Source organism: Protopterus annectens, chromosome 9.part0, assembly GCF_019279795.1.
Source record: "Protopterus annectens isolate FY-2018-M chromosome 9.part0, PAN1.0, whole genome shotgun sequence".
Classification (NCBI taxonomy): Eukaryota; Metazoa; Chordata; order Ceratodontiformes; family Protopteridae; genus Protopterus; species Protopterus annectens.
This window is the reverse complement of record NC_056743.1, coordinates 942,549,342-942,571,657: the sequence shown is the minus strand read 5'-3', so window position 1 is coordinate 942,571,657 and position 22,316 is coordinate 942,549,342. Positions and strand designations below refer to the sequence as shown.

At 43.6% G+C, this 22,316-nt stretch overlaps 1 protein-coding gene across 1 annotated transcript in view; it reads right to left on the bottom strand.

Moving 5' to 3' along the window:
• Positions 1-22,316, bottom strand: part of NFYC (nuclear transcription factor Y subunit gamma) — a 542,726-nt gene that overhangs the window by 67,789 nt on the left and 452,621 nt on the right. Inside the window, exon 7 of the mRNA XM_044083683.1 lies at positions 20,740-20,802. Coding sequence (XP_043939618.1) covers positions 20,740-20,802 — 63 coding nt within the window. The remainder of the gene's footprint in view (positions 1-20,739; positions 20,803-22,316) is intronic.

The window sequence follows — 22,316 nt, the reverse complement described above, 5'->3', positions numbered from 1 at the left end:
TCAAGGATTTGAGGAGTTGGGCACAGCTGTGTCCTTTCCTTGAGACAGACTCCAAGAACAATATCTTTTCCACTTTTCAGCATAGTATTTCCTAGTGCTAGGCCTTCTGGCCTCAAGGATGGTGTGCAGCACCAGTTTGCTGAGGGATGCTGGTGGTGCAATTAGGGAATAAGCCAGGCTGCAAGGTTTAGGGTGTGCAGCTGTGATTGCAAAATCTGTCCCTCCTGCTGAGACAGCAGGGAAGGTGTGTGATGTAGGTGCCAGGGTGCACTGCTGTCACACTGCGTAGGAGTGGGAACCAGTGCTAGCATGGCCAGTCTGGTGCAATAAGGATTGCCCTTGGCATGTCGTGTTTGATCTTGAGTAGTACTTTTGAGAGGAGGGGCAGAGGAGGAAAGGCATGAATTGACAGCTTTTCCCATGTAAAGGGTAGGGCGGCCACCTTCCAGGCTCTGCTTTGAGGGTTCTTGGTGTAAAATTTGCTCAATTGGTGTTTTGGGGGAGGCAAAAAGGTCCACCTTCTGTGTTTCCCACCTCTGGGAAGTTTGAATGAGTTGGGTTCCAGTTTCCACTCAGATAGTTTACCAGTATCTCATACAGATACCAGTTTCCAGTAGATTTCTGCTTAAGTTTTCTGCCAGTGAAATTTGCTTGCCTGGCAGGAATTGATCTTGTAGGTGCACTTGGATGCTCAAGGCTGTGTTCCACAGAGCCATGGCTAACCTGCAGAGTGGGTAAGAATAAGTTCCGCCCTGCTTGTTTATATACCACACAACTCTGGTGCTGACGTATCAGGAGCTGTCCTGGAAGGATAAGGTATTTGAAGACTGAGCATTCTGTACAGCTAGAATCTCTTTTTGATTGATCTGCATGGGAAATTTGTTCTGGGCTCCATTTGCCTTGAATGCATTTGCCTGCCATGTGAACCCCCCATGCATAGTCTGATGCGTTGTCAGGGTTTGGGCGGCAAGGAGTTGAGTGAAAGGAAGTCCCTTGTTGTGGTAGCACTTCTGCCCACCAAAGGAACTCTGCCCTTAGACAAGGTATGATAGGAATCATGGTTTCCAGGTCCTGAGAATGTTGACACCAGAGATGTTTTAAGTATCACTGAATTTTCCTCATATGCAGTCTTGCATATGGAATTAGCAGAATGCATGAGGCCATGAACCCTAGGGCTTGCAGTATTTTCCTTGCAGATAGCTGGGTTTTGTTGGCCATTAGTTTGAAATAGTTTGTCAAATGGACCTGCTTTTGGATCCGCTTTTCTGGAGTGAGGAATGCCATCTGGGAAGTTGTGCAAAAGCTTGCTCCCAGGAATACAATTTTCTTGGTTGGGCACCAGTTGTGATTTCTTTTCGTTGATGGTGTATCCCAGTGAAGTTAGAAGTCCTTTTACAAATGCCAGGTGCTGAAGAAGCAATTCCTGACTGTCCGCCTGAATCAGGCAATCTTCCAAGTATGGGTAGATATAAATATTTCTCTGCCTGCGGTATGCAATGGCTGGAGCCAGGCATTTTGTGAATACTCTAGGCACAGTAGATAAGCCAAAGGGAAGTGCAGAGAACTGATAGTGCATGTAGCCTGCCCTGAAAAGTACAGTTTTGTACCTACCATAAATGTAGATGTTTGAGTGTTCACCCTGCTGCAGTCATCACACTTGGGTTATCCTGTCGTCAGGCGGTCCCCCCGCAGTCGGCCGGAATTCCAAAGTCTTGGTCTGGCGTCGGTTGCTGTCGCCTCTTCCCTGACGTCAGTGCGCCAGGGGTATATATAATGCAACTGATGCCATTTTCTTCAGTTTTTCTTGCCCCAGATGTCAGGTGCCCCCAAAAAGGTGGTCAGAATTAGTACCAAATGGAGTGAACACTGCACAAACACAAAATCCCTTCAGCTATAAGCAAATACATCAGTAAGGCATAGAAGAGATTTTTCCAGAAGATTAGAGGGGATGGAGGGAGGGTAACCTGGACTGCAGCAGGGTGAACACTCTAACATCTACATTTATGGTAGGTACAAAACTGTACTATGTTCATCGTGTTACCCTGCTGCAGTCATCACACTTGGGTTGAATACCAAAGCTAAGGTAGGGGGGTGGTATAGAGGGTTAGTGGAGGCAATAAGGCCCTGCAGAACTGCAGTGGCGAAACCTGCCCTGGACTTAGAGTAAAGAGGTAAGTGATAGTGTTTGGTAAAGGTGTGTACTGAACTCCAAGTTGCAGCTTCTAAAATTTCCTTGGTTGGAACCCCCCTGAGAAAGGCTGTAGAGGTAGCTGTTGCCCTGGTAGAGTGGGATCTAATGGGAGCAGGAACTGGTTTCCCATGATGGTTATAACAGAAACGTATGCAATGACCTATCCATTTAGAAATGGTTTGTTTAGATATAGCCTTCCCTTGAGAAGCTGTAGCATAGGATACAAAGAGCTGGTCAGTTTTTCTGAAAGCCTTAGTTTTGTCCATGTAGTAACGAAGCTGCCTGTGAATGTCCAAGGAATGCAGGAGTCTCTCACCTTTGTTCTGTGGATTGGGGAAGAAGGTGGGCAAGCGGATGGTTTGATTCAAAGCTACAGTGGAAACCACCTTAGGCATGAAGGAAGGATTAGTTTGTAGAGAAACTCTGTTGATGAAAAATGAGGAAAGGTTCCACTACCATTAGTGCCTGTAGCTCTGAGACTCTCCTAGCTGAAGTTATTGCTAGGAGCAGGGCAGTCTTCCATGATAGGAACTGAAGATCTGCAGAGAAAGCTGGTTCAAAGGGAGGTAGTGTTAGTTTTTCCAGAACAAAGTTGAGGTCCCATGTTGGTGTAGGAGCTCTCCTGGGTGGTCTAATGTTTTTTGCTCCTCTGAGGAACTGCCTTAGAAGAGGATGTGAAAATAAAGGTGGATCCGTGTTGTAGTGAGCTGAAATAGCTGAAGCATGGATTTTAATTGAGGAAAAGGAAAGTCCTTTGTGCAACATCTCAGCTAAATACTGTAGAATGTGAGGCATGTGAGGCTGAATTGTGTCTTGGCCTTTAGCTTGGTTCCAGGCACAAAACCTTTTCCATTTGTCCGAATAAGCCTTCCTGGTGCTTGGCCTCCTGGCTTCCAGAATAACACCCAGAACTGCTTGTGAAAGAGGAGCTGGTTGGATGTTTAGTTGATTTGCCATGCAGCCAGATTTAAAGTTTTGAGCTGGCTGTGAAGAATCTGTTTTGCTGTGTGAGCAAATGGGGTATTTGAGGCAATATCCATGGTGGGCTGTGGGCCATATTTTTCAATAGCGGGTACCAGTGCTGGCGTGGCCAGTCTGGGGCTATGAGAATCAGTCGTGGTCTCTCCTTTTTGACCTTCAAAAGAACCTTTGTGAGGAGAGGTAATGGAGGGAAGGCATATGCTGTCAGGTTTTTCAAACTGAAAGAGAGAGTCTACTTTCCAAGCTTGATGGTGGAAGGTCCTTGTACAAAATTTTGTCAGTTGGTAGTTTTGAGGACTGGCAAACAGGTCTATGTTTGGAAGGCCCCATTTTTGAGTTATCATTGCAAATATTTGTGGATGTAGTTTCCACTTGTGGGGATCTTTGATATTTCTGCTGAGGTCGTCCGCCAATGTGTTCTTCTGTCCTGGCAGGAATTGAGCTTGTAACTGGACTTGGTAGGCCAGAGCTGTGTTCCATAAGATCACTGCTTGCCTGCATAGAGGTTAGGAATGTGTACCCCCTTGTTTGTTTATGTACCACATTACTGTGGTGTTGTCCGTATTTATTGCAAGTTGTCCTGGATGTAATAGATCCTTGAAGGGTGTCAGAGCTTTCTGTACAGCTAGCATCTCTTTCTGATTTATGTGCAGATTTCTTTGATCTGTAGTCCATAGGCCTTGAATGCATTGTCCTGCCATGTGTACCCCCCAGGCGTAGTCTGAAGCATCTGTTGCGATAGTCTGCCTGGCTGGGGGCAAGGTGAAAGGCTGACCCTTGAAGGTGACATGCCTGTGACCACCATAGAAATTCCTGTTGTAGGCAAGGAATGAGAGATATCATTGTGTCCAAGCTGTGGCTGTGTTGAGACAATACGCTTTTTAGGTACCACTGTAATTTCCTCATATGCAGCTTTGCAAATGGTATTATTGGTATGCAAGATGCCATGAAGCCCAAAGCCTGCAGAATTTTTCTTGCAGTTAATTGGGTCTTTGTTGCCATAGTCTTGAAATATTGAGTCAGTTGTAGTTGCTTGTCTGGCGTAAGATAAGCCTTCTGGGCCGTTGTATTCAAGCTGGCACCCAGGAATGTCATTTTTTGTGAGGGTACTAGTTTTGACTTCTTTTCGTTTACTGTGTACCCCAGGCAGTTTAGTAGATGCTTTACAAAGGCCAGATGATGCAAGAGAATGTCGTTGCTTTCTGCTTGGATGAGGCAGTCCAGGTATGGATATATTTGAATTCCTCTTTGTCTGCAGTATGCAATTACTGGTGCCAGGCATTTTGTGAAAACTCTGGGCACAGTAGATAAGCCAAAGGGCAGTGCAGAGAATTGGTAATGGGTTGAACCTGCAATGAAACGGAGGTATCATCTGCAACTTTGTCTGATAGGGACATGCAGGTATGCCTCCTTGAGGTCCAACGTTACTAGCCATGCTTCCTTGCCTAACATGGGAAGTAGCTGCTGTAGTGTTAGCATCTTGAATTTGGGTACTTCTAAGTGTATGCCTCCTTGAGGTCCAACGTTACTAGCCATGCTTCCTTGCCTAACATGGGAAGTAGCTGCTGTAGTGTTAGCATCTTGAATTTGGGTACTTGTAAGTGTTTAGAATTGAAAGGTCCAGAATTGGTCTCCAGGCATTGTCCTTTCTGGGAACTAGAAAGAGTCTTCAGTAAAATCCTTGGCCTTGCTCTCGAGTAGGTACCAGTTGAATGGCTCATGTCCATGAGAGCTGTAATTTGCTTTTGTGCCTCTGCCCATTGATTTTGTGGCAGGTTTGGCATTCCTCTTTTCATTGGCAAGGTGTGAAAGTGGAATCTGTATCCTCGTAAAATTATGTCTAGGACCCATTTGTCCTTTGTGACTATCTGCCAGTTGTCTGCAAAAAGTGCGAGTTTTCCCCCCAAGGGGGCAGCCAAGAGAGTATTGCTTGGCCAGATAAGGTGCAAGTCATTGAGTTTGCCTTCTGGTGGATTGAGACCTGTCTTCTCCTCCCTTCTGTGTTGTAGTGCCCCATTGGCGAGGTTTATACTGGGCTTGTGGTTGTCCTCTGCCCCTTGGGCGTCTGTATTTACCCCTCTGTGGTCTGTCAGTGACTGGAAAGGACCAATTTTTTGTTGGCCAGTTTCTGCTGAAGCGAGGGGGTTGTACTTGTAGGAAATCTTTGACTGTCTGCATAGATTTTTCCTTATCTTCCATTTTCTTTAAAACTTCTTCTGCTTTAACTCCAAAAAGAACATCCTGCTGTAAGGGAGTATCTAGTAGTTTTGCTTTAACATGATCAGGCAGAGTTTGCTCCTTTAACCAAGCATGCCTATGTATAACAGACCCAGTGACAGCTGCTCTGCAGGAGGCCTCCAAAGAATCAAACCCACATTGTAAGGTATGTTTGCCCACCTGCTCAGTGGCGTGCAACAGATCTTGTACTTCTTTCAATTCAGATTGTTGAGGGACAGTGGTTATTCTTTGCTTTAACTGAGAGATTAGAAATTGCTGATACTTAAGCATATGAAATTGACAATTCAGTGCCCTAATAGCTAGTGTGGCTGAGGTGTAAACCTTTTTCCCCCACCTGTCTAGTGCTCTGGAATCCTTCTCAGAAGGTACTGGGTTTTTAGCCATAGAAGCCTTAGCCCCCTTGGGACCCTGGGAGATGGTCTCTGGGTCACCTACTGGGCTTTTGTAAAGAAATTTGTGGGAATCAGGCACTCTGTAGTATCTGTCAGGCTTAGCCGGAGCAGGAGGAAGAGAGTCTGGGTTGAAACTGGATTCTAAATAGATATCATCCACAATGTCCAAAACTGGTGGGATGGCAAGTGGTCTGTGTTGGGGGAGTAAAAGAAACTCTCAGCATTTTCTTTGAATCAGAGTAGTCTTGACCTTCCCAGTGAAAATGTTTCCTCGTAGTGTGTAAAGTCTCCCCAAAGGAGTAGTCTTCAGGAGGAGAAGCTGAGGGAATAGAATCCTCAGCATCAGAATCTTCATAAGGAGAGAAGGAATAGTCTTGGTTCTAGAGGAGTCTGAAGAAATGGACATTTGCTCAGAGGAAGCAAAATCTTCCTCTTGTCTAGGCCTTTTGTCAGGAGGGGGCTGTGAACCCCTGATTAAAGAAATCAAATCTTCAGCCATTTTGAGCATCTGTTTCTTAGGCATAGGGCCTTGAACAGGAGACTGAAGTGCAGTCCTTTTAGTTTTAGGAGGAGTCTTCGACTTAGAAAACGTTTTAATGGTGAGAGTCGTCGGTCTGAAAACTCCTTCAGAAACTGATGGCGTTTCTGCAGCACCAATGTCTTTTGAAGCAAAGTCGTCAAAAGGGCCTGAAGTAAAAGGCTGCGTCGGCCTAGTACATTCTGTCAAAATATCCGTAGCGGTCTCGGGTTCCGGATCTGCGGTAGTCAGGGGCTGCGTCGGAGCCTCACTGAGGACCGGAGAACTGCAGACCGGATCAGCTGAGGCCTCGGAATCCGGCTTAGGCCTGGGCTGCCTGTCCTTATCCCTGCGTTTTTTGTGCACGCCGGTAGTCTGTTGCTCCGACGGCATGTTGTAGTTAAATTTCCTACCGAAGTAGTGTCGTGCGAAATCAGAGAGTCTTTTAATGGTATGCTTATTAAACCTAGCACAAAACCGACCAAGAAGTGACGTCGTGGTCTGGGCCTAGGCAAGGTATGCAATAAGAATGAAAATCCTTATGAGGTATTTGCTTCCCACAAGAAATACAATTGTTAACTTTTTCTGACATCGGACTGAGGCAAGAAAAGTTTCCCCAATGGGGTACTTAGCTTTATAGAAGACTTCGGTCTGAAATTCGAATTCGAAAATCTCAGGAGTCTGCCGACCGGCACTTGCGAACTGCTTCTGCTTCGGGCACCGCGTGGCAAGAAAGACTGAAGAAAATGGTGTCTGTTGCATTATATATACCCCTGGCGCACTGATCTTAGGGAAGAGGCGACAGCAACCGACGCCGGACCAAGACTTTGGAATTCCGGCCGACTGCGGGACCGCCTGATGACAGGATAACCCAAGTGTGATGACTGCAGCAGGGTAACACGATGAACATCGTAGATATTTCCTGCAAGACTCCCTTATGGGGATATGCAGATAAGTTTCTTTTAAGTCTAGGGTGACTAACCAGGCATCCTTGGCTAGCATAGGAAGAAGTCATTGCAGTGTAAGCATTTTGAATTTTGGGACCACCAGAAAGGTGTTAAGATTTGATAGATCCAGGATAGGGTGCCAAGAGCCCTCTTTTCTGGGCACCAGGAACAATCTGGAGTAGAAACCCTGTCCCCTTTGTTCTAATGGAACAGGTTGAATAGCCCTGATATGGAGAAGGGAAAGTACTTGCTTTTGAGCCTCTGCCAACTGGTTTGGAGGAAGGTCAGGCAACATACTTGGAGTTGGCAGTGAGTGGAAGTAGAATCTGTATCCCTGGGATACAATGTTTAGAACCCATTGGTCCCGAGTAATAGACATCCAGTTTTTTGCTTGAAAGGCGGGCTTTCTTCCTAGGGGAGCAAGTACTTGAGCATGGCTGGGAAGGATAATTGGAAAGTCATTGTGAACTTTTTCCATATGGGGGTGGCTTACCACTCCCTGGTTTTGAGGTGGAAACACTCCATTATTTTGATTTCTGCATACCCTGAGACTGTAGTCTTGGTGGTCTGTTTCCCCTGCGTTTGGAATGAAGGCCTGAGAGGGACTGGAAAGGACCAGTTTTTTGAAGGCTAATGCCTACCGAATGTAGGCTGCACCTGTAAGAAATCTTTGACAGTTTGCACAGATTTAGCTTTTTCTTCCATCTTTTTAAGAACAACTTCTGCTTTTGTGCCAAACAAATGCTCCTGATTTAATGGAGCATCTAGTAATTTTGCTTTGACATGGTCAGGCAAGGCTTGTTCCTTTAGCCATGCATGCCTTTTCAGTACAGACCCAGTGACAGCAGCCCTGCAAGATGCTTCTAAGGCATCAAAGCCACACTGCAAAGTATGTTTACTAACCTGGTTTGCAGAATGCATTAACTCTTGTAAATCTTTATTTTCTGCACAATCTGGAAGTAGCACCATTTTTATTTTAATTAGTTCCATAATATGTTGCTGGTACTTCAACATCTGAAACTGGCAATTCAAAGCCCTGATGGCAAGAGTTGCAGTGGTATATACCTTACCCCATCTGTCTAAAGCTCTAGAGTCCCTGTCTGAAGGGGTAGGGTTTTTGGCTGTAGTAGCCTTAATGCCTTTAAGAATCCCACTGTGGATCCAGGGACCACTTCCCAGGAACCTAAAGAGAAACCTGTGAGAGTCAGATACTCTGTAGTACCTGTCAGGTTTTCTAGGAGCTGGTGGTAAGGTGTCAGGAATAAGACTGGACTCCAAGAAGACATCATCTACAATATCCAGGACAGGGGGTACAGCTAGAGGCCTGTGCGGAGGCAAATCTAAAAATTCCCCAAGTCTCTTTTTGGACTGAGGGTAGTCCTTGCATTCCCAGCGGAAATGTTCTCTTAAGGTATGCAAGGTTTCACCAAAAGAAAAATCCTCTGGAGGGGAGGCAGAGGGAATGGATTCCTCTGCATCCGAGTCTTCATAGGTAGATAAGGGTATGTTCCTGGTAATCAGAAGGATCAGATCAGAGTCATCAGACTCCTGGTCTGTAGAATCAGAAGGGAATTCAAATTTTTTTGTCTTTTGGCAGGGGAAGGCTGGCTTCCCCTAATTAGAGTAATAAGGTCTTCAGCCATTCTAAGCATTTGTTTTTGTGGCCTGGGAGCTTGAACATGCACTTTGGATGGTGGTTTTCTAGCCGTAGTGCGAACTCAGGGCCGGAGAAACTCAGTAGTTTTAGTTGGAAATGAAGTTGGTTTAATATGAATATCCGTACGTCGAATACACCCTCAGAAGCAGGTGCCTGCACAGCGGCTCCGGACCCATCCAAGGTAGAGACATCCAAAGGTTCCATAGTCGAGGCAGCATCTCACAGCATACCAGACTCTGAATGGGTCTCAGCAGAGGCCTGAGAATCCGTAGAAGCGGGCATCAGGGGCTGCAAAGGCACCTCACTGAGTACCGGCGGACTGGCGACTAGCTTAGTGGAAGATTCGTCGGCAGTTTTTGACCTATGTGGTCTCTGTCTTTGTGCTTTTTCGGAAGATCGGTAGTCGGATGGCTTACCAAAGCCATTTCGGAATACGGAGAATGAGAGCAAAATAATTTAGCTACAAAAATAGCACGACAACGAATGGTTCGGGCATTAAACAAGGCACAAAACTGACAGCGAGGGATATCGTGGCCTGGGCCTAAACAGGTGACGCAGTAAGAATGAAAATCTCTGTGAGGTATTTGCTTTCCACAGGCAAGACAATTGTAAATTTTTTCTGACATTGCTTAGAGCAAGAAAAAAGAATCCCCAACGGGGTACTTAGTTTTAGAATACTTCCGGTCTGAAACTCGAAAAAAACTGAATTTCAGGTAGCGGCTGACCGTCACTTGCTAACTGCTTCTGGCTCCTTCTCGACAAGAAAGACTGATGTAATGGCGTTGGGCTGCATGTTTTATACCCTTGACGACTTGACGTCATGGAAGAGGCGACAGCAACCAATGCAGAAATACCAAGACCTGGTATTCGGGCCGACTGAGGGCTACCTGCAGACAGATAACCGGCTGAGGGCTACCTGCAGGCAGATAACCCAAGTGTGATGACTGCAACAGTGAAACACGAAGAACATCTAAAGGGACTAAAAACATTTTCACTTGCTATCCATACAACGGAGCTGCCAGTTTCTCATTTTGTATTACCTTTTGTTTAGTCTCTTTCCACATAGCCTTTGCTGCCATAACAATCACTTTTAATCCATTCTCTTAAGTATTTCATTTTATCATGTCCCCATAAATACAGGTATTGCTGAACCAATTCGTGTGTGGGTACATAGTTTACAGCTATTGCGTTTGTTTAATCTTCATTAATTTTGTATCCTGAAAAGACTTGAAACTGTCAATGTTCCACAACACTGAGATGTTCTTTTCTGGTTTTATCATGTATAAAATATCACCTGTAAATAAATCCAACTTTTGTTGATTACAATACCAATTACATTCTTGAATTGCTATGCACCTTATTTTTTGCCAATGGTTCTAAATATAACAGAAATAACAAAGGGGAAAGAGGACACCCCTGCCTGGTTCCTCTGCTCAAACAGAAATTATCAGAGAGGAAGCCACCCCGCTCTGATTTTCACATCCAATCCCTCATACAGCCTCCTAATCCACCTTATAATTTTATTTGGGAGGGTGGCCTAATGGTTAAGGTGTTTGCCTTGCAAACACAAGGTGCAGGGTTTGAGTCTCACAAGGGATAATTGGCTAGGCTTAAAATGGCTCGCAAGGGCAGTTAGCTTAGTACTAATCTATGAACCTATGAACCTATAAGGGAATGCAAATGCTTCCACTGCCTTACTCAAAATCCCAGCTTATTCTGTCAAATGCTTTCTCTGCCTCAAGACCCAACAACAGTGGTGTTTTCTTGCATTCTGCTTCCCTCCGGATCGCCACTGTTGTATTATATCATATCTTCCATACTGAATATTTTAATAAATATCTACCCTCATTTGTTACACTTTCCCTTCTAGGGCCCTCAGATACATCCTCACTGCTGCAAATAAAATTCCAGTCCACACCTGTAAGTAATATTACCTGCTGAAACTGATTTATCCCAGAAATTTCTTAAGATCCTTTGTAGCACTTTTAGCATGCCAGTGAAATCTTACACCCTTGCCAGTAGCCCATTAGTACTACAAATCTACCATTATATTTTTCCCTCTTCTACCACTATTGAAGCTCCTCCTGCAATTAATACAAGTACTCCCCTTTTTCTTTGCTCCAGATATACTGCTGAATAACCATCCTGTAATCCTTTATCAAATTTTCACATGCTTAGATCTTTTCAAATGCGTCTCTTGTAGCATAACTATTTGCACTCTGCATTAATACAGTTTACTACTCTTTCTTTTTTGTATACATCTGTGAAACCATTCACATTTAAAGATAAGCGTTATCAGAAAAAGTTATTAATCCCACCTATGTATTGCAGCTTTTTTAAATGTCTAATTTTAGCTTTTATGTTACATGCATACAGTTACTTGCCCTATCCAGTTGAACCTATGTCAAGTCTTAAAAAAATTTACTGCTTTAATGAAAAACCATCAGAACACCAAGAACCTATTAACTTGATATAAACACACAAAAGTACACACATCTTCAAATAACGCAGTTTAAGTCTCGTAACAGAAACAATTGTTTCAGACTGACAGCCACATTCACAGGCTTGTATTAACCTACAATGACGGTTATCCATGCTACAATGCACAGTACAGGCTGTGCTTCTCCTTACACTAAGAACTGAACATGAAAACAAAGGAGGAGGAAAATAGGGGCACTTGTTTACTTTAGTATCCTATTACAAACAAAAATAACTGAAAAATCTTTACTTTACAGCATACAGTGTTGTTGTTGTGTCTTTCGGCTTTTCCCGGTTAGGGGTCGCCACAGCAGAACTCCGATCCGCTAATGATTGGCAGTAGATTTTTACGTACAGAGTTGCCAGCCCTGACGTACAACCTTCAATGAAAGTATGCCCATTCATGCTTGTCTCCACACAGAAGACGCTCTAGCCGAGAATCAAACAGGACGTCTTACTGTGAGGCGACAACGCTACCGCAGCACTACCACCGCAGTTATCTTTACGGCATACAGTGTATGATGTATATTGTAAAAATACTGTTAACAGCAAAATCTATTTTACTTAAAGTTACTGCTTTCCTTCCTCTTCCCCTGTCATTACTGTTCTTCCAAACTTTAATGACATGAAGTAGGCCATACACTTTGGAGTCCTATACAAGTTTAACAAAGTAAAAAAAAAGTCTAACATTTCCAGGTTTCCTTGTGCAGTGATATTTCACAAATGCAACTGATGCTTTGTAATCCTACATGCATTCATTAATTTCTGAGCTGCTGTTTTTCTTCCCACTGCTCCCCATCTCCCACATTCTAGTCTCTGGTTCTTCTAGTCCGCTCCTGTGCTTCTTTCTGTCTCAAGCATTTTCCTGTGGAAAACTGGAAAAGCTTTCACTGGAGAAGAATAACAAGCAGACTCCCTTCTGTTTGCTGGCTCACTTTTTGTTGGACAAAAGTTTCTATTTCCTCCTTAGCATCTTCTGCATCAAAAAAATGACGGACTCTCCAGGAAAACGTACTTTGAAGATAGCTGTATACAGCAGCTTGACTAACACCTACTTCTTAAAATTCCTGATGGCTGGAATAAATTTACTCCTGCCTGGTCAACAGTGATTAATCACGGTCCACAAATACTCTCACTTCTTCTGACAAAACTCTTCTGCCACAGTTTTGTCAGAATCAACTCTTTTTACTGGTAGGATAGGTCTTAGCTGCTGTTTGGATCATACATGTGATGCGTCCTTTCAATAAATCAAGCCTGCTGTGGAATACCAGTCAAGTTCCTTATTTTTGCTTTCATAAAATTAATGCAGCATGTTCCTTCCAGTTTCTCTGGTAAATTAGAAAATCTGAGGGTTTCCCTACAAGCTCTGTCCTCTAATTCTACAATTTTTGAAATGTCTCTTCTTGAGCAGTCTCATACTGATGCAGCCTTTTCTTAATTTCATCCTCCGATTTTTGCAGTTTTATCAGCTCATTTAAATATCTGTTTAAAGCTTTTTCCTATTTTTCTAGCCCTTCATTTGAGTTGACATACTCCTTCGGTGTTTGCATATTTTAATCATCTCTGAGCACATTGGACATATTTTTTCCTCTAGATTACTGAAGTCATGTTTTGCATCAAATCTTGAGCTTGAACTGCTTTTTGCATAACAGCTGCAGGATTCTTCCCAGCCAGTGTTTTCTCCTCACCTTTTGTGGTTGATTTTCTTTCAGGTTCTCCAAATTTCTTCTTTACTGGCATTCAGGCAGTACACTTACTAGTACACTTACTAGCCAGTAACAGAAATTTATCCAAAAAGACAGTCAGTGGCTCTCTCTTGTGAGTTTCTGTTTTCACACTTGGAGAGCTGAAATTAAGTTACTCAGCGTGCACCAATCTTGGAAGCTTGTGATTGCTTCCATCTTATTACTGCCAGAATTTAAAATAATCTGGAATCTTCCAGTGGTGACGGAGAAGTTCCCTCTCACCGAGATCCATGCTTGCAGTGGAAAGACTAGTTGAGAGTTAGGGTGCCGCCTCTTACACATCCTCTCTTTCTCAAAATAAGGAGGTGACTTATTCAATTATTTAGAGAAGGAACTTTCCACACACTTCCAGGATCTTCAGAGGTTTTTGGATGCCTAAACATGCTGGGATAAGGATGAAAACAAAATAAGATCTCACACTGAATGGTACAGCAATTTGGATCTGATGTAGAATGCGCTTCTCTAACAGCCTGGAAAGCTGCCTTGAAACAGTTTCCGCAATTTCAGCTGCCAGCACTGAAATCATCAGTATTAACGTCATTGGTCCCCTCTCCGACAAAGACTACCATGAGTTTGTCACCAAAGTGAAAGTCCTGAGGCTCAGGGCTGATATCATTAAACAGCTGAATAGGGTTTTGGCACTGAAGGCTTGAACACCAATGACAAAGACATTATAAACAAAGTTAAAGGAATCAAGCCACTGATACTGATAACTTCAGGTATGGTGCTGACACCCCAGGCATGGATTTGAGGCCACTAGAACAAAAAGTCTGCAGAGATGAAAGAACCACAGTCACTAAAACTGGGTCCTCGGTAAGAGCATGACGACTGGCTGGAAACGTTTCTGCCCTAATTATGGAGGGGGAGACTACATCAGGTTCAATTTGTGCCTTGACCATCCTTTCGCATATCAAGATGGACAGTGGGACTCCATATCGAGTAGCTGACCATTCTGATATTATGATGGTCAGGATTCAAGGCTCCTGTGCTGAGAAAAAAAAAAAATAGCAACTGTTCTTCTCAGTTCCCAGATAGGATTAAAAAAAAAACAAAAAAAAAACTAAATTCTCCTGTTAGGAAACTCAAACAGCTGTTCCTTGTACTGATTCTTGAGGATGAATGGTTGTAGTGGGAAGATGTGTCCTTTCCAGGTACTTTGGAAAAACCCTACCCTCATCTCTTGGCCTCTCTTCCAGTTTGTACTCCCCTCCCCCTCATCTTTTCACCTTCACAGGGCAGAAGGCTCTTCAAAACTAAATTATTCTTGCACTCCTGTAAAGTACAGGGACCAACATTTTTACAAATATCACATTCAGTGTTTAAATGACCCCCACCCGGCACATAACACACAGGTTGTGTGTATTGGCAGATCATTTAGACACACCCAGAATACATCCTTAACATAAAGACCTTGTCAATGACCGATCAAAATTCAGGCCGCAACAAAACAAAAGGCAAAACAAACAGCAAGTTCAAAATTCCTGGATTCAAATGACTAGTAACAGCAAAGATCAAAAATCTAGTAATAGTAGAAACACTAAATAACTTACTTGAGAGAAAAAAATCATCACCAGACAGAGTTGACATGGGGGAGCCTAACTTGGGCAAAACAGCCCGTCTTGGTAATGGAGGAGGGAACTTCTGTTTTTTTTTTAATATGCAATGTAATACAGGCTCTGCACTGTGTGTATGTGCATGTGGATGACGATACCCATGACATTACATTTTTGCTAAAAAATTCATCAGCAAGTTGTCCTGACATGCATAAGTGTGAGAGAATGTGACAAAAGTCTCTGTAGACTTTTCTTTTGGGAAACACTGAGCTGCCATCTCTAAAAACAATATGCCAACAGTCACTGCCTCCCATGTACACAGGTAACAATGGATAATAGCTTGTAGTGGTACAGGGTTTGCTGCCGGGGAGGGATACATGGTGTGATCACATATGGAAGACCTCTGCTGATTTCCTTTACTTCTTGAACTTAAGACTGATGGAGAAAGTTTGTTTGTACCATCTTAGGCCCTCAGGTTGCATTTTGGGGATAACCAAGTCCAGTATGTTATCCCCCCCTTGTGGGAGAGGAGACCAGCTGGTCTAGTGTGTTGAGCTGATGAAGTCAAGGAATTGTTGGGCTTGTGCATTAGGGAATGGAATCGTCCACCCAGTCTATGGTGAGGTAGTTGAAATCACCAAGGATCAGGGTGTTAGAGGGTACCTTGATGGAGTCAAGTAGGTCCAAGTAGGAGGAGTGGGTGTCCTGAGACATGGAGGGGGGTCTATAGCTGGCTATAACTTGGATGGATGTCTTGCCAACTTTCAGTTGCACTTAGGAGTAATTCCAGTGCGTCATGCTGGTAAACCAGTCTGGAGGTATGCCAGTCTTTAAAGAAGATGGTCCTTCTGACCTCATTTTGGGGTTGAAAGGTGTGGAATGAGGTATAGCCTAGTAAGGCAGGGTGCTCACCGCAGTCCTGAACCAAGTTTCCATGACTGCACAGACATCGGCATCTTCCAGTGTGAGGAGAGCCACCAGTGAGTGTATTTTCAGACTAAGGCTCCTAGCATTGAGCAGCATGACCTTAAATTTGCTTTTTGACAGATCTTTTATGTTAGAAGATTTGTCTTTGGGATATAGCCTAAAAAAGGCACAATGGAGGAGGCAAAAGCCTTGGCCAAGATCTGGAACCCCAGGAGTGACAGGTGAAGGCCATCTCTGGCAAAGCACTGAGGCCTGTCAACAATGTCATCCCAGGCAGATACTGGACCCTTTTGAAAAGACACCAGAAACTAAGCCAATTGTTGAAGTCAATCATTTTTTTGTTGGTATTGTGGTATCATTCTTGGTGAAGGTAGGATGCTGCTTAGGGTTAGGGTTACACCTCCCTAGAGTACATACTCAGAGCTCAATAATGTCTCTCTTCATACAGTCCAGTGAGATGCATCTCAAGTCATTCACACCAACATGGACAATGACAGAGTCATACTTGTACCAGTTGTGGAGAGACTTTGCATGCCTGATGTGGCGGATTCTACTGCCTGACAGACAGCTGACTGTGATCACCTCCTTGTTGAGCCTGGTGAGGGGGACATCAGTGTGTTTCACTGTACTGAGTCGCTAATGACTAGTATGTTTGGTTTATTGTTATGCCCTATGTGCTGTGCTGGTTCACTGTTATACCTAATGGGCTATGTTTGTGAGACACTGGTGTGTTGAATACTATGTGTCGTGTGACTGGTGTTGTGTGTGGAATGTTTGTGAGTATGTTTTGGGGGTCTTTGTTGTTTAGTTAAGTTTCTGTTGAGGACCCCTGCATAGGTGGGTGTGTGTCTCTGATTTGTATGGTGTGGTGTTTGTGCTGGCAATCTCCTCTTTGTCAGGAGTACCGAGATGAAAATGTTACACTCCAAGTGCTTAAAGTGGGGCAAAAACTTGAGTGATGTGACCATTTTTTTAAATGCCAGATAAGTTGGAGGGGCAGCAATAAGCATTTGTGCTTACAAAAGAGAATTTATTTTCTACACCCCAGACTGAACTCTGGAAAACACAATTTCAGTGTTTCTTTTCTCTGGGGAAGAGGAGTCTCACTCAGACCATCCAAAGAACTCTCCAACGTAACTCAGTTTCAGAAAGCGCATTCTGGAGGACAGAAATAAAGTACAGTTGTGTAAAATCTTACCATAACAGTAGATGTCCTTTTCTTCACTGTTGCGGTATTCTTGAAAGAAGGCATGTCCCGTCCCAGGCAGCCCATTGCTCAGGCAGTTCGGTAAAGTTTGAAAAGGATCTTGTTTGCTCCGTACATCATATTTATGCTCCTCATACAGAACATAGGGCACTATCAATTTGGAAACAATCCTCTCACATAACAAAAAACAAGACATCAAACAGGGTGAGAGTTCGTACACTTCACCTCTCACACAAGTTCAGGACACAACACAAATCCACATATGCGGAGATACTCACTTGAAGTCTACCAAAAGATCAGAGACTTCCCAAGAGCAAATTATCTGCAACACACCTCAACATGTATAGAAACCACTTCACATAGCATACAATCCCTCACCAAATAAGCCCATAAGGCAAAACACATCAAAATCTGATGTCTTGGTCAAAGAACACTCCATAGTGAGACACACAGATGCCCCCCCCCCCTCACCAGGCTGTACAAGAACGTCACAGTCAGTTGCCATTAGGAGGCCAGAATCAGTCAGATCAAGCATGCACTCAGGTCACTCAAGTATCGTTATGACTCTGTCATAGTCCATGTCGGGGTGAATGACTTGAGACATACTGCTTGGACTATATGAAGAAAGACATGACTGAACTTTCAGGTTGCGTCCCACGCAGGTATGGCCTTAACACTAAGCAGCATTCTACCTTCACCCAGGATGATGCCACGATATAAATAAAAAATTATTGACTTCAACAATTGGCTTAGCTTCTGGCGTCATTCCAGGGGGATCCAGTATCTGTCAGCCTGGGAAGACATGGTTGACGGGCCACACTGCTTTTCCAGAGATGGTCTTTACTGGTGTCCTCTAGGCTTTCAGATACTGGCAAAGGTGCTTGCCTCCCTGTAGTGCCATTTTTGGCAATGTCAAAATGACAAAATGTCTGACAGCAAAATCCACTGAGACAAGCTTAAGGTTCTGCTGCTTAATGCTACGAGTCTAAACACAAAACTGAAATTCCCTGGAAGCACATCTCACCTTGGTAGATACTATCTGTGCAGTCACTGAAAACATGGTTCAAGGCTTTAGAGAGCACCCCAGAATGAGCGTGAAAGAACCAAAGGTGGAGGTGTAACCATCTTCATTAAAGCCAAGTACACCTTGACACTGGTCAAACAGTAAGAGACTCTCGAACTACTCCATGCACAATTAAATGCAGGCAAAACACCCTACCACATTCATTGCTAGCTACAGGTTCCCCTCCATGAACCAAGAAAAGCACAATGCCTACCTGGACTTAATGGAGTCACTCCCCATGCAGCCCAATGCCTTAGTCATGGAAGATTTCAATTATTCTTCCCATCAACTGGGTGACATACATGAGCTCAAACATGCTTGCCAGAGGTTCCTGGACTTCGTCAATGCAAATGCTCTGGAATAGTCAGCACCCCCACAAGGAACTGTAATGTCTGACACAGTACTCATCAACATGGGTGGTCACTGCACTGCCCGCTTTGTGATGCCCTTCCTCGTAAGGTCAGACCATTTATCAGTCTCATTCGAAATAACTACTGGACCCCAAAGGAGTAAAAAAAAAAACTATGGAACTTCTTCAAAGCAAACTACAGCCTACTAAGTGATGGTATAAAAGTTTTACACCCCCTGCAAACACAGGCAATAATGAATCCTATGCAGAGATGTACAAAAATGTCCTACCTGACTGGAGTAAAACCAGGCCCTCCAACAAAAAAAAAAAAAAAAATCTAGTACAAACAGATTGCATAACGAAAGGAAGAAACTGATGTCCAAGAACAAGAGGCAACTGCTTCTGCAGAGGAAGAATTTTCTCCACAGACTGAACAAGCAAATCAGAAGCACTGTAAAGTCCCCTAAAGCTAATTATTAAGCTAAAATAGCATCCCTAGCCAAGGACAACCATAAGCCATTCTTTAACAATGTCCAAAATCTAAGAGAGAGTGCCCAGTTATGCGCCAAACTGATATCAGGTGGTACCACTCTCACCTGCTGACAGATTTGGTGAAAACTTCACCCCCCTATCCCCACCAGCCATACACCAAAGCATAAGCAACACCAGTTCTCTACCTAGTATCTCTAGAGATCAAGTCATATTTGCACTCTCCAAGGCCAAAAAACACAGTCTTAATGGGACCAGATAACATCCCAGATTGTTTAGTAAGCAATCTAAAACCAGGACCTAGCTGACCCACTTGCCGTTCTCTTTAACCATAGCCTAAGAAATGGCTTTGTACCAGCAGAATGGAAAACAGCAACAGTTATCCCTTTGCATTAAAGCGGGCCACATCAACCAACCCTAGGAACTATAGACTCATAAATCTAACCAGCCTCATCTGCAAGGCCATGGAAAGAATAATCATGGACCTTAACAAGGACACAGGCAACCTTCAAACTCTAGACCCAACCCAGTTTGGCTTTAAGTGTAGATCACGCTTATTAAACTAATACACTTCTTTGAGAAAGTCACCAAAGCCCTGGATGAAATTAAGGCTGTGCATACCAGCTATCTGGAAGTAGCCAAAGCCTCTGACACAATCCCCTACTCGGGTATCACTGAAAAACTCGCCCAGCTAGGTATTAACCCTTACATCACTAGATGGGTAGCCAATTCGCTCACATACTGTCAGAGTTGGTGATTTCACATCTACCAGTAGACCTGTCACCAGTGGTGTAATGCAAGGATCTGTACTAGGCCCTTTACTATTTGGAATCTATTTCTCAAAAGTCCAGACTGAAGTAGATGGCCTTTGGCTTACTAACTTCCCTGATGACTGTAAACTAGGCGCAATCACAAAGTCCCTCAACAATGTTAACATATTGCAGGAGGGGCTAACACAAACAAATAACTGGTGCCAAAGTCACGGGCTAAAACTAAATGGAAAAAAGTACACTGTTATTCTATCTGGAAAAATGTAATTTCCCAATAATTACAATAACGACAGCATCCATCTAATTTCAAACCCAGTGGTGCGAGATCTAGGAACACAGGTCGACAGCAATCTGAACTTTGACCAGCAGGTTTCCATGGTGGTAAGGAAAGCCTTCTGAATTGCACATCTCATAAACAAAGGCATTGCATCCAGGTTACTCAACTCTAATCAGACAATTAACACAATGCTCCCTTCTGCATGCATCTCACCAGACACCTGCAGCAACTGGAGAGACCAAAGAGATTTCTCACTAGGAAGATACAGGGCCTCCAAACCATGACCTACGTGGACAGACTGAAAGCCCAGTTACTGTCCTCTGTATCATATAGCTTACAGATAAGTGGCTTGTGTCTCTGACCCCAACCTGATGGAAATTGCTGCACATCTGCAAATCAAATGGCACTAGAGTCATTCGCTCTAGGGATCTCAACCTTGCCAGTGACATTAACAAAACATGCTGGAGAGACAGATGGAAATGCTGTGCATTCACAAATCAAATGGCACCAGAGTCACTCACTTTAGGGATCTCAGCCTTACCATTAACATTAACAGAACATGCTGGAGATACAGGTATGTCTCCCAGAGATTACTGCTGCTCTGGAATAAAATTCCAATTTATGTGAAGCAAAGCTCCTCTATGACCCTATTCAAGAGCAACCTGGACCAACAAATTCACCCCGGGGAGGCAACCCATATCCCTCATGGACAATGGTAGTCAGTGCTGATCTGTAAAGTACGTCCATCTAACCAAGGACAATTGGGGAAACCCACGATTAACATGACTAGGCTTACAAAGGCTCTCAGGCCACTAGCCTAGTAACCTCTTATGAACCTATGAACTTAGGTGCAATTCCATTACTGGGATTTTATATGTTTGCTGTTACAAGTACACCAAGTCTTGACCCACAGCAGCACTTATTGCCAATAACATGATTTCAAAAATAAAGGTCTTACCTGTCCATCACTAAACTGGCTAAACTGCTGCTGTTGTCCCTGCTGCACTTCTGCCTGGCCAATCTGCAAACACAAACAATAACACAGAAGTTTAGAACTGTTGCACAAAAGCACATAGACTGCTGCTTGTTAATTTTTTTTCAACTGCTCCATTAGGGTAATGATAATACAGCTGTTTAAGACCTCAATAACTGGAGCCAAGGTTGTACTTTACTACCTAGGAAAACTGTTGGATTTGAAGTAGACAAATGGGTGAAAACCAGTGACACAGCAACATTAAAGAGAAGAAACTCCACACCACATCAGTTACACAGTCACTAACAGATGCATGTATCTACACATTCACACACACGGCACATTTAACATGAGTGACGGAAAGAAAAATTCCATAAGAAAGTTGACATTAATACACCTTCAGACTGGATCACTGCTGCAGTACCCAGAACTTTTGCTGCACATGGCCCAACATCACATCTCCCTTCTAGAGCTCCTTCCCTTTTCTGATAAGAGGATATTCACTTGCCTGAGATATTAGCACTTTGCCAGTATAAAGGTGACATCCACCTTTGAAAGCTAATTCCTTATTGCTTTGTCAGCATCCCTCAACACCTTTTTGCAACACACGAGGACATCTGCAGACGGACTTAGAATGGCAACTGAGAAAATCTAGATTCCAAATACTTGTGATAGTTCAGATACAAAGCTACTGAAATCACTTCAGAGGAAGATCCAAAACAATGGATAACTTCTGGGTTACTCCTTTGATCATGGGAGGAAGGGAGGGTTCTAGTCTAAGCACTCTAGAAGGGGAGTCCACAGGAAAATTCTCAATACTTCTCTCTCGCTCTTTTCTTGCCTTGCTTTGAAAGAGTACACAGCCTGCACAATCAACTAATTTTTACATTCCTGAAGTGATCTGGAGCCAAATTTTTCACAAACATCACATGGGCATGAACAGACCAGATTGTGCCAACATATATTCCTCCTCCTTGCAGGTAGGATTTCAACATCCTACTATTACCAAACTTCTCAGGCCTCTTTCCCACAAGGGAAAGACCACCCTATGAATTTTGACTCTTGTAAAGCCACATGGACAAGAGAAGACTGGACACCTTGCAATTAAGGAAGAGGTAGAAGTCACAGGGGAACGACATGGTAATCACATCAGCACTTGGATGCTCAAATTGGAAAAAAGTGAAAGTAGGAGGAAAATGTGACAGTGTTCCCACCTCAGAATCTACTATTAAGTTGCTTACACAACTGTACTATGTCTTCATATGGCCACTATTACAGTAGCCATAATCACCTAGACATAGCTGCTGGCTGTTGAGTGGTTGGTTAAATTCCATTAACAGGCTGCATGAAGCTCTGCAAGAGTGTAGTGGTGAAGCCTCTCCAGATACTGGAAAGGGATGCTTAAGTTTGTAGTGCCTGGAAAGTCATGTACAAAGGACCAAGTGGCGACTTCCAAGATGGCCCATGAAGTCAGATTAGTTTAATGATACCTTAGTGACCACTTCAGGCATGAAGGAAGGGTTTGTTCTTAAACTGGCCACGTCCTTGTGAAGAGTTAAGAA